Source organism: Nymphalis io, chromosome 8 (assembly GCF_905147045.1).
Source record: "Nymphalis io chromosome 8, ilAglIoxx1.1, whole genome shotgun sequence".
Classification (NCBI taxonomy): Eukaryota; Metazoa; Arthropoda; class Insecta; order Lepidoptera; family Nymphalidae; genus Nymphalis; species Nymphalis io.
This window is the reverse complement of record NC_065895.1, coordinates 8,306,494-8,318,284: the sequence shown is the minus strand read 5'-3', so window position 1 is coordinate 8,318,284 and position 11,791 is coordinate 8,306,494. Positions and strand designations below refer to the sequence as shown.

General features: G+C 32.9%; 2 protein-coding genes across 4 annotated transcripts in view; one reads left to right on the top strand and one right to left on the bottom strand.

Moving 5' to 3' along the window:
• Positions 1-8: 8 nt before the first annotated feature.
• Positions 9-4,760, bottom strand: LOC126770004 (cytochrome P450 306a1). Of its 3 annotated transcripts, none has more exons than XM_050489105.1 (8): positions 4,502-4,728; positions 3,135-3,467; positions 2,911-3,056; positions 1,770-1,969; positions 1,237-1,687; positions 1,029-1,148; positions 584-758; positions 9-372 (listed from the first exon to the last, which is right to left on the bottom strand). In XM_050489105.1, the coding sequence occupies exons 2-8, from the start codon at positions 3,451-3,453 to the stop codon at positions 191-193; spliced, it is 1,593 nt and encodes a 530-aa protein (XP_050345062.1). In that variant the 5' UTR covers positions 3,454-3,467; positions 4,502-4,728; the 3' UTR covers positions 9-190. The 3 variants fall into 3 exon arrangements, with proteins under 3 accessions (XP_050345062.1, XP_050345061.1, XP_050345059.1); XM_050489104.1 differs by having other exon boundaries at positions 18-372; positions 1,002-1,148; positions 3,135-3,455; positions 4,502-4,760; XM_050489102.1 differs by having other exon boundaries at positions 18-372; positions 1,002-1,148; positions 4,502-4,719.
• LOC126770002 (glycolipid transfer protein) overlaps positions 4,516-11,791 on the top strand; it is a 45,446-nt gene continuing 38,170 nt past the window's right edge. The window contains exon 1 of the mRNA XM_050489100.1: positions 4,516-4,647. The gene's annotated coding sequence lies outside the window, so the exon portion shown is untranslated. The remainder of the gene's footprint in view (positions 4,648-11,791) is intronic.

The window sequence follows — 11,791 nt, the reverse complement described above, 5'->3', positions numbered from 1 at the left end:
TTTATTTTATTGTAACATATAATTATCATAATTGTGCCTTCTTCTTTTCCTGAACAAATCAAACACATTCCCTTCAAAAGTAATTGAATATAATCCTAACAAACTACAAGCAGTGTTGTTACAATATTTTTACTAACTAGAAAAATGCAAATATGGCCAGATTTTAAATCTATATAAATATTAGCAGCTTCTAAATAGCTTCACAAATGAATAATGTATGGGGAGCTGATAGAGTGACACCAACAGTTCCCTGCATTTCCTCATCCGTTGGAGGCTTAGATGCTAATTGTATGCGAAATGAACGCAGCAGACGAGCTATTAGTCCAGCAGATAGCATACGAGAAAGTTCGTCCCCAGGACACATTCTTTTACCTAAAATGAAAATTTGCTATAGATAAACAATTCATTCATTCTTAAAGAATAAGAGTGTATGATAAAATCATATAATACTTAGTAAGGCTTCTACGATATAATAGGAGTATTAATTACATTTATAAACACAAAGAGAAAAAGGATTGATTGCACTTCCTTATTGTAATAAAATTAGCACAGATAAAATCCAACTAAATATTACAATATTTACCAGTTTGAAATGGTATAAATTCCTGAGGCTTTAGTAAATTCCCCTCTATATCAATCCATCGGCTGGGATTGAAATTATTAGGATTATCCCAAATGTTAGGGTCCATGTGAATAGCCCACTGTAGTGGAACCACCATCGCACCTTTTGGAATTCGATAATTTCCTAAATACGTGTCCTGAAAAATAATCATTTGTAAAAAAATGTTAATAAAAAAGGATGGCTTATATGCATTCATATCATGAGGTCCTGGATACTAATCCTGTGTCCAGATCCGCATCGAAACCACGTAAAACCGTTAATACATCTGTAACTGATCTTTCTCTGGTCCTGTATGCATCTGTCTGTTTACGTTTCCACTAATATATAATGTAAGGCCATTTCAAATTAAGAGTATATCAGAACCTTAGTAAATACTTACTTGTAAGCATCCATGAGGAATACCTACGGGTACGATGGATCGTATGCGTTGGGTTTCGCAAATTGTAGCCATAAGATAAGGTAATTTAGAACAATCTACGTGACATTCTTCTGGATAGACAGATAAAATTTCTTTGCGAACGCATTCCTAGAAAAGTCATATATGATTTATTTACTACCTTTAACAAACCTTATTTTAGAAAAAAAGTACATAGTACAGGTACACTAGTACATACTTGTTCCTCTTGATACAGTGCCATATATAACAAATACCACGTAAGTGTGGTTGAAGTTGTATCAAGACCAGCTCCAAACATATCAGCTAAAAGATAATGCAGCTGTTCGTCAGTCATAAAATTTGCATTATCATCGCCATTTTCATACCTTCTTTTTTGTTCTATCAAAAAATTATCTAAAATGCATTCTTCCTCAGAAGCAATAAGAACTTTTGGGTCAAAATAGTGAGTCTCAGTATTAGATGCATGTTTACTATATTTGACACACTTGATAAAACCCTCGGGATGTTCGGTAAATAAATCAGCATGTTCCGAATATTCAGCTTTTTTAGGCATCTCCAAGTCTAGCATTTGTCGACGCCTGGATATGATACTAGCATAGAGTCTGTGCGTTTGCGCTTGCCCACGAACCAATACTTCAATTGTTTTCTGAATAGATGGATATAGAAACCTGTAAATAATCCACATAGTGAAACTCAAATTTAGAGCTAAATAGATTCTAAAATGTAAGATGTAAGCGAAGAAGTATTTACCGAACAAATGGCAAAAAGTTAACAACACCGGCTACACCCATTTCGTGACATCCTTCTTCTTGTATTTTCCTAAACCAGTACCAAGTTTTATCTTCTAATGGAAATTTAAATCCAAATATTATATCATTGATAACATTTCCAAGCGAATGTGTGATCATATTAGATAGATCAACCGTGGATCCAGAAGTTTGTTTGATATTCTAAAATAACAATTTTGTTTAAGTAAACCTGATTTTACTAGTATTTACAAATGTATATTTCATGCAAATATGACTTAAATACGTTGTGAATGGTTAGCGCCTCCCGAGCGCGTAACAAAAAACATAACTCTTGTTTTTTTGCTCGAATCTCGGTAATATTTGTCAGTGCCATTAAAAGGTCACTTTCAAGAATTAATGACGGTTTTTGTTACCTATAAAAATATAATCTTTTAAGGTTCAACTGGAGTAACTTGGCCATATCGTCAGTTATATAATTAACTATGCAATTAATTATTTTGATTAATAGAATCGATATCAATTTTAGGCTGAACGAAGCTAACACAAATGGGCTTTGTTTATATATTATGATTTATTTCGTAATTTTGTCTCTTATTAATCTTTATGTCTTATATTTATGTACATAATCACAATTTAACACAATATTTTTGTAATATAATTTTATTCTATTAAGATACAATATCTAACAGAACCATCAACACTGAAGCCCGACAAGTGCTTGACAGGTTTTGTTTTTACGTAAATTAAACCTTCAAAGGAAATAAGTATTTGAACGAATGATGCAGAATTTATTATGTACTAGTTTCAACCGTGGTTTCACCTTCAAATATTTTTCATCAACAATAAATGACCATTAGTACAATTTTTTATCAGTCAGCCTTTGAAGAATACTGGAGAGGCTTCAGTTATCATCATTAATAAATGTTGTACGGGCATGACAGAATGTGAGGTACATTGTCAATTTTTTTGGAGTTCTTTGATTTCATTTAAAGCAACTTTATAAATAATTACTTTTGTGAAAGTAATAATTAGTTTCATTTATAAAGAACTTAAATCTTTAACAAAAACAGTCCGTGGAAAATGAAGTAGTCACCTCTATTTGCTCGTCTGACCTAAATAAAAATTGAAAAAGTAGTAGGTACTTGGATTAGTTCATGAACTCCAGAAGCAATCCGCGTTTCCAATTTGTCACGTGCCATACTGTGTTTGCTCATTCCGAAACTTTTAAGCCAAGATGTTATCAGTTTCCTTTGATCCTTCCACAGAGCTCCTTCAGCACAAATAATTCCTGTCAACATATTTCTTATTAAGCTTTACTTTTTAGTTATTTATTAAGACACTCATTTTTTATATGGAATAAATTTACCGTTTCCTTTCATAATCCCATGCGTTAGATATAACGGCGCACGTCCCGAAAATACATCTTTGGAAAAGGCTTCTCTTATTAATTTGTGATCAGAAATTACAACTGCATAGACACTGCCCATTTGTATTCCATAAACAGAACCATACTGCTTGGCAAGATTTGTGAGAGTCAAATGTGGTTGTTTACGGTCTAAGAAAGGCAAATACCCGACGATTGGAAGGCCCCAGGGTCCAGGTGGTAGATTTTTCCATTGGTTTATCTTCTTAAATATCCAAAATCCTAGTACGAATGTACTAAGCCACCAGAAGAAATAATCCATAACTAAAATAAACACTACGTTTTTTTTATTAAATATGTAATATGACTACAGGACACAATGCTGTTTGCATAATAAAAAAAAAATTAATAGTATTTTATTTTTAATGTGTCTTGAGGAAAGGAAAAAAATTGTGATGACTTACAGTACAGTAACAAAAAGGGATAAGAGGCCTTAGCCCAGCAGTGGGACATTCACATGCTGATGGCTTACAATACAGTAAATTTAAAATACAGCGGCAAATAATGCGTAAACGGCTAAGCGATGCTGCTGTTAAAATAATACTTACTTTACTATGTCAATTTATGTTGCTCGAACTTTGATAATTATTGTTTGGGATGTAAAAAACAAATGTGTATTCATTCAATCAACAATGAAATATTATTTAATACATATCAATACAATATACAGTCATTTATTTCATATATATTTTAATAATCGGCTTATATGATACGCCAATTAATTTTTTAATAAACTTTATCTTCAAGTCTTTCTCATTGTAGTCAATTACGTTGCGAGTTTCATTATTTTTATTAAAGGTATAAAATATAGACTATCGACTAGTATTTATACTAACTTAGTATTACCGACATATTTTTTGTATATTTAGATTACATCTTAGTAGTATAAAGTAATAAAACTGAAAACGAGATATCAGATTTAAAACATATTTAAAATGTATAATTTTAAATGTAAAGCATACAGAACGATCAGTAAGAGATTGTAGTTATGACAAAAAAAAACGAATAAAACATGTCTATCTTTAGTAAATGAATACCAAAAAAAACCTTTTTATAAGGACATTTGATACAGTCGAAACGTATCAAATTTTATCAACATTCGTATCAACAGTTCGATAACATTTGATCTATGCAATCTTCAATGTCATTAAACGTAACCTTTCAAATCTTGTTCGTAAGGAACAGTATTGCCAACTTAAAGGAATATGTTCGCACGTGAACGTGACGCATAGTTTGGTATGCATTCTATAAATATATCGGCTCTATAAACATGGAGTAAAGTTGTTCATTAAATACATAAATAGACTAACCTTACTTCTCTGCTATACTTAATAGGTGTTCTTGACAAGATGATGTCACAAAATGGACAATACTTGACTACTGATTCAACGCATTTATCTGCAAACTCCACTGGTCACGTGGCTCGACGCCTATCGACTGACTATGCGTTCAAGCGGTAAGCTAAACGAAAAATATTTGGTATTCAATTGTATGATATCAGATTTTAAAATATATGTAAAAATCTTTCCAGAATGTTCCCATAATTTTAGATTCTGTATCTTGAAAAACTTCAGGTAGGTACGCTTTGAATGTTGAATACTTGATAGAGGGTATATTGATTATACGCGACGACCTTTCATCGGTGATGTTTGTCAAATAAGTCTAACTGAATATTTTGTGCACGTAATTTAATTAGTACCAGGGTCTTATTCATCATTCATTTGATATTAAAATATTCTAGAAAATAAATAGATTATAGAATTCGGATCACCCGTATTTATGTACTTTATGATACACAAACATTTTTCACAATATATTTTACAATATATCGCATTACACCGATCATATAACGGCTCAATTGCTCACTCTTCAGTGGAACAATGAAACAAACATTGTTTTAGATATATTTATGTAAAAAACAATACCAACTCTAAAATATAATATAATGTTATTTTATAAACTGACGAGTTAAGATATAAAAAAGTAATAATCTATTTAACGCAACCACAGGTTCATAATTAATTTCAAATATTAATATAATCTCAATGTAATGTAATCGAAAATTAATTGAATCGTTATTTATCATTTACTTTATAGAGATACGCGGCTTATGATTACGTCATTTACTCGAAAGGCTAGGTCATGGTGATTTCTATTAGTGATTTATCTAGAACTTTGTTATTATTGTTATTAATTAAAAAAATATGTTTTACATGTCGTTTTGATTATAATCATTGTTTCGTCTGCTTGGATTTAAATAGTCCGTGTTCCCAAACAGTTATTACAATTACATAGAATAGTTTGAGTTATAAATAGGAGAATTGTATGAGTTTTTTTGTGATAGAAACATTATATGTAATAAGGTCCGCGTGTATAAAGTTTCTTTGGTACGGGCGGTAGCGTGAATACATGTACTCTTATATAGGTAGCTGCAAAATTTACCATTTATCAATTTCATAATTAATATAATTTCTATAATTATTTTCACTCCATGTGAACACTAAAATTTTATGTCCTTTAAAGGAAAATTCATTTCCGTCGCTATCATAATATTTTATGATACTCAAAAGAATTTAGGATGTTAATGAAACAAAGACTCATTTTCAACCTTACATCGCCTCATTAATACAATCAGACAGCATAAGTAGCGTGATATGTTTATCCATCATTCGCCTTAAAGCCCCATTACACCAGGCGATATTCAGGCTGTCTAACCCTCATTAAGAGTATTCTAATAACACTTAGCCTGTCTAATTCTAAATTTAGAACTACCAAACGTACTCGATACAGAGGCCGGTTGATTTATTCTTGTTTTAACGCATCCATGCTGTCTCTTAAGATAAATTTATTATTTTACACAGAATTTATATGACAATTAAATTATTAGTTAAGTTCAATGGTAGCTGAATGTACTAGTAGGTCGAACTTTAATTAAATAAATTTTTAGAATTCCGTATCTTAGATTAAAACTAACGATAACATTTCGACGATTATATTTGTTATACTACTATTGATATCAATTTGGCATGGACTCGAACGTGTTTTTTGATTATAAAATTGATTTAGATTTTAATAATAAACAACCGTACTTTTGTGATCAAAATAGTTTTCATCAATCCAGGGCATTTCTTTATAAATTAAATACAATATAAAAACTAGGAAATTTTGATCTAAATTACGACATTGAAAGGAACAAAGGAATAAGTAACCACTACTTTACAAGATCGTGATTCAATAATTATTCTTCTGTCATATTAGGTCTGTCATAAAATTATAATTACATAATAAAATCATTGCTTAAAATTGAAAGTAAATAAAAATCAATAAAGTATAGTTCTTTATTTAGATTAATATATTTTTGTAAAGTAAAACGGAAATATGAACACTATTGTATGACTTATAAAATTAAGTTACAAGATTATAGCGTACATGCTGTAGCGGAAGACTATATGGCAATAAAAAGCTAGTTTATATTAATGCATAAGATAGGTTGAACAGCGTGAGACGGACAGCGAGGTCGCGCACAGCGCAGGCGCAGGCGCAAGCGGCGAGAAGTGTGAAGGTCGGTCAGCGGCCGAGCTACTGTTATCGGGCCAATCATAACGATCAACAGACTCTTAGCTCTAGGACTACCGACTAATGCATACACGTCTGTCCACGTGCCGCTACCTTCATCGATCATTATTAAATGAGTCCTGTCTATAAATGACAAACGCGCACTTGCATTCAAATTAAACTGAACATACTTTTGCTCAAGAGATTGTATCCTCATACTGACTCAAGTATTAACTGTCTCGTGTACTTCAGAATGTAAGCCAAGTATTTATCGAACAATTGTTTTTCATTATTGATGTAAATAGTATTATATATATATATATATATATATATAATACTACAACTCGTACTTATACCTTTTACACTGGTACTTTCATGTATTAATTGAAGCTTTGACATTTTTAATTTTTTAATCCATAGCAAATCTCGAATATAATTTTCAAAAACTAATATTAATATTATAATCACAAATGAAATCATATGCATATAAATTTATTTACAGATATGCATTTATAGTATACAGCACTCAATTATTCAAATGATATTATACTACTAGTTGACGAGCCGTCTCGAAAGCTCTCAGATCGGGAGGTCCAGAGCCATCGAGGGCCTACTTTTTGCTATTCTCATTCAACCACCGTACAGTTATCCAGCGACCAGTGTTACTGACACAATGCAAGGTTAACATGAGGTAGACGCCCGCACAACTTGCCTCCGAACACTTAAAAGGACATTTACGCATTAACGACACGAACGAATCAAACAGGACAAGCTACGGACCAAATTAATTTCGATGTTACTACGCTGGAAAAATGGTCTTTTTCAACTTTTAACTAGTTCCTAGTTATTATTGATACACATTAAGGGTGTATTCTCATACTTACAGCTTTAATCTTTTCCCTATATCAACAAAGCAAGGAATGTGACGGGCAAGTTGTGATCCTTGAAAATTCTCAATTACTTAGAACATTTTATTTGTTTGCATTCACAATACTTTATAATATTATTTTTAGTATAAGTACATACGTATCTCAGTTTAATGCCTATAATTTGAATCACACTACATATTTTATTTTATTTTAAAAAGGCTAATGAGACTTTAAAAGCCTATAAAGTTGCTTAAGTGTCAATATGAGAATATTATGATTTAGTTCTTTGCTTGATGCTGCTAAAAGCTTGTTTCAATAAAAGCGTATTCTGATTAAAGTGTGCGACGCATTCGCAACACTCGGTATCAATAGGATCTAATGAGCTCTCTTGTCAATGGGCGCAACGAAGCGATCACAATCGAAGCCAGTCTCCCTCCTCTTTTACCTTCGACCGCACGTCAACTTGGGCTTAGTCGGTGGCCATCGACTTCGGTCGTCCACTTCACCTGGGGCCACTGAACGGACTAGTCCCTTTTGTTCCTTTTTCCTCCACGGCAGTCTAGAATGCTCGCATCCTATGCATACATCTTCCATCTTTTATTTTTTGTTTCATTGAAAAAGATTGTCATAGCGGTGAGGGCAACGTATTCTAGGCTTTTACCCTTATGTCGGGGCAGGTGTTGCACAATATTCGCAGATTCCTAGAATTCCTAACGCACGCGTGGATCATTACGCTATTTATAGAAACACAGACAGTATAGTGTGTTTACAGCTGTTTTTATGTTTCTTAATTAATTGTATGAGACAAAGTAAAACTTAAATGAGACGAAATAAAAATTAAACTATATTTTTAGCGTGAATATGATTATTAGTCACCTAATCTATAAGCCTAATATACCCGGGGTATAAGCAAACAAACAAACGCATAAATTTAAGTATGTGAAGCTGAACGGTTAAGTTATTGCATTAAACTAGAAAACGAATTAGAGTACATATCATGTATTAGTTTTGCACAAATGCCTAAATAAGTCTAAAAGGTTATGTCCCAATGTTTGTTTTGGGAGGCAAACATCACGCAAGTAATATTTGCCGGCGGCATGTCGGCACAACAACTATATAGACAAGTCAAGAAACCACCTAAGAATAAGATGCGAAAATCCATAAACAGCATACATTTTGACTCCAATTTTTTAATCCGATATCTATCTAACGATATTTAAATGGAATGAAACTATTTATAACGAAACGGTTCATTATTTACCTGTAAGTGTTCATTGAATATCTGACAAGTTATATAAGCTTTGTCGTGAGCATAAATAGTAAAGTATTGAGGTCAAATCTCGCGGACGACTTATATACGAACGAAGTGTTATGACGTTAAAACAATGTAGTTTAGTATTTGGCCAGTGAGACCTGATAAATTTACCACAGACAAGAAGCTTTTAAGCTTTGTTCACACAGCGAACTGTAGCGAGGTTATAATATCTAAATATAAATCGACCAATTAGTTCCGTTTCTCACTAAAATAAAGTTATTTAAACTTTGAGCAAGTTGATCAAAGTATTATATAAATAAAGAATTAACAATGTTCTATAACTTCTCAAACGGATGTTGTCCGTTGTCGTCCTGACATTTTGAAGTGGTTTATAAAACTAAACTAACTGAGGGCTGAGCACTGACAAAGCTCGTCACATATCAAGGTTAACGGTACACTTTGTTTTATTTTATTTAACAAATAACGAGACTATCGACATTTAGTATTATTCCACTTACATATTCAAGTGTTTTATTAATTCCCTCTAAGTTCGTAGACTTAAAGATAAGATCAATAATATCCTTAAGTGTAAAGTTAAGTGTAATTTAAAGCCATTCATTTATTTTAAATTATTTGTCTTTAGTCACTTTAAACACGCTTCGTTTACTTAAATTACTACCTTTTAATCGTAATTTCCATGTAGTCTTGTTTAAACATGAAGTATTTTTAGTGTAACCTAACCGTACATTGTTTCTGCAATCATTTAAAAACTTAACAAAGAAATAGATAGACTTTATTTAAATCAATAAGCAAAAAAAAGAAGTTTTAAAAGTTGTAATACGTATTTTTCAAATAAGTTCCTATACAATTTAATATACTTAATAAATAATTAGATATTAGATTTAAATAGCTTTACGCTAAATGAGTATGTGTAAGTGATTAAAATGGAAATTCGGTACGGTTAAAGTTGTAGAGGACGGTGGCAGCGACGGCGACGCCATGTTTACAAACAAAGAGATCAATGCACGCCAAGTAGGTTAGCACAGCAGCGCCCGCGTGCGCCCGCACCTCACCGGGCCGTATTGCGCGGGTCGTGGTTCGACCACCTCCGAAACTTAACTACCTACAACCAGTTGGTCATCCACATATTGCTTCAACCTAACTGCATAAAACATAAAGCGATTAAATTTTGCAATTGGACCGGTTTTCACGTGATAAGAATTGATTATTGCTACCGCAACTGTCACTTAAAAGCTTTTAGGTGATATCAAAATTGGTTTCCTTCCATTACAAGTAAATTTAGTTGCTAAAGATTATAATTGTACAAATTCCGTTGCTACTGTATAAGCCAAAAAATATTCAAAATATATTTAAAAAAAACAACAACAATAAAAAACATACAACTCAACCATTTATCTTTTCATTAGTTTCGGGTTCACGATTATGATCTCTTGCGCCGGTGAAATCGATACAACGACCGCGTGGCAGTCATCGCCGCTGCGGAAGAAAGTTCCTACCGATTTGCATAGTGCTCAGCTAACGATCAGTGTACGACTACCCCGCGCCCGTGACTCTTGGCGATGACCCACATAGACATGTTTTATAGTTTATTGTCGCGAACCCATTTCCGTGGGTGCACGACCACGAATCGCCGGGTCCGCGGCCCGACACACTTAACTCGGACCGAAAGTTTCTCCGATAGAGAAACTTACAATATCTAATAGCACCGACATCCGTCTATGCAGATTTCCAGAGCAAGCCTTCATATAGATTGCGACCTAAATACGAAGGTTACAAAGCGAAATAATAGATAGAGGCGATAGAGAGAGGCGGTTCACTTTGCATGTCGGCGATATCATACATCTCCCTTAACCGTGTCGAGTTCGGATTATCTATTATAGTAATTTTATTGTTGGTTAGTGAAGAAGTGGGTTACGAGTATAAGGACTAAGCGTCATGGATTCATAATAATCTCGTTTTCATTGCAAATAGCAGAAAGAAAAACTTGCACTAATGCTACGTTAGAAAGCGTAGACATTTCACAATAAAGCCTAGAAAGTATACATAGGAAGAAAGTGAAGAAGTAGGGAAAAAATGTGATACGAGTACGTCAAGTGGCGAGAGCTGAGGCGGCATGGGAGACAATACTCGCTCCAAAACCGAAGTTTCCAGTCGGATTGCAATCACTTTTTCTCCCTAGAAGAGGTGAATCGCTGCGTTCGCTTGCACATGTTTCTCGAAGCAGCACACGTTAGCTTACTTCTTATTTATATCATTGTGCTCAATTTTACTTTCTTTTTCGTTCGCTCTTGTTCGTTATTATTAAATATTTCAAATTCTTTTTTTACTGTATTAGAAATGTGTTCTTAAGAGCTAACAGTTCATTAACTTCAATTAACTAAGACAACGAATAATAATAATAATATCCTGGGACCATTTTTACACACGGCCATCTGATCCCTAATTAAGCTTGTACAGAGCTTATACTATGGAAACGAGACAACTGATATACTACGTATACTATTTTTCTTTTGTAAATACATACTTATATAGATAATTACACCAAGACTAAGGACAAACAGACATGTTCATGCACACAAATATCTGTCCTGGGTAGGAATCAAACCCAGAACCTTCGGCGTGAAAGGCACACATCCACCAACCACGCCAACCGGCTCGTCAATATTTTCTAAGCTTTACAGAATTACTTATAAAATATTTAATCAAAATTATAAATCGTTTGATAAAAATAGCTATGAAGGGGATATGTATCCTAATAATTCGGCTTGCTTTTTATGATAGTTAAATACCACAATGTTATTGGGTAAAAAAATAAAATGCGTTACTTCTTAATTTATATTTATGATTAAGATAAGGAGGAGAACGTTAATCAAAGGTAAGCATTTATTATCTTAACTGGA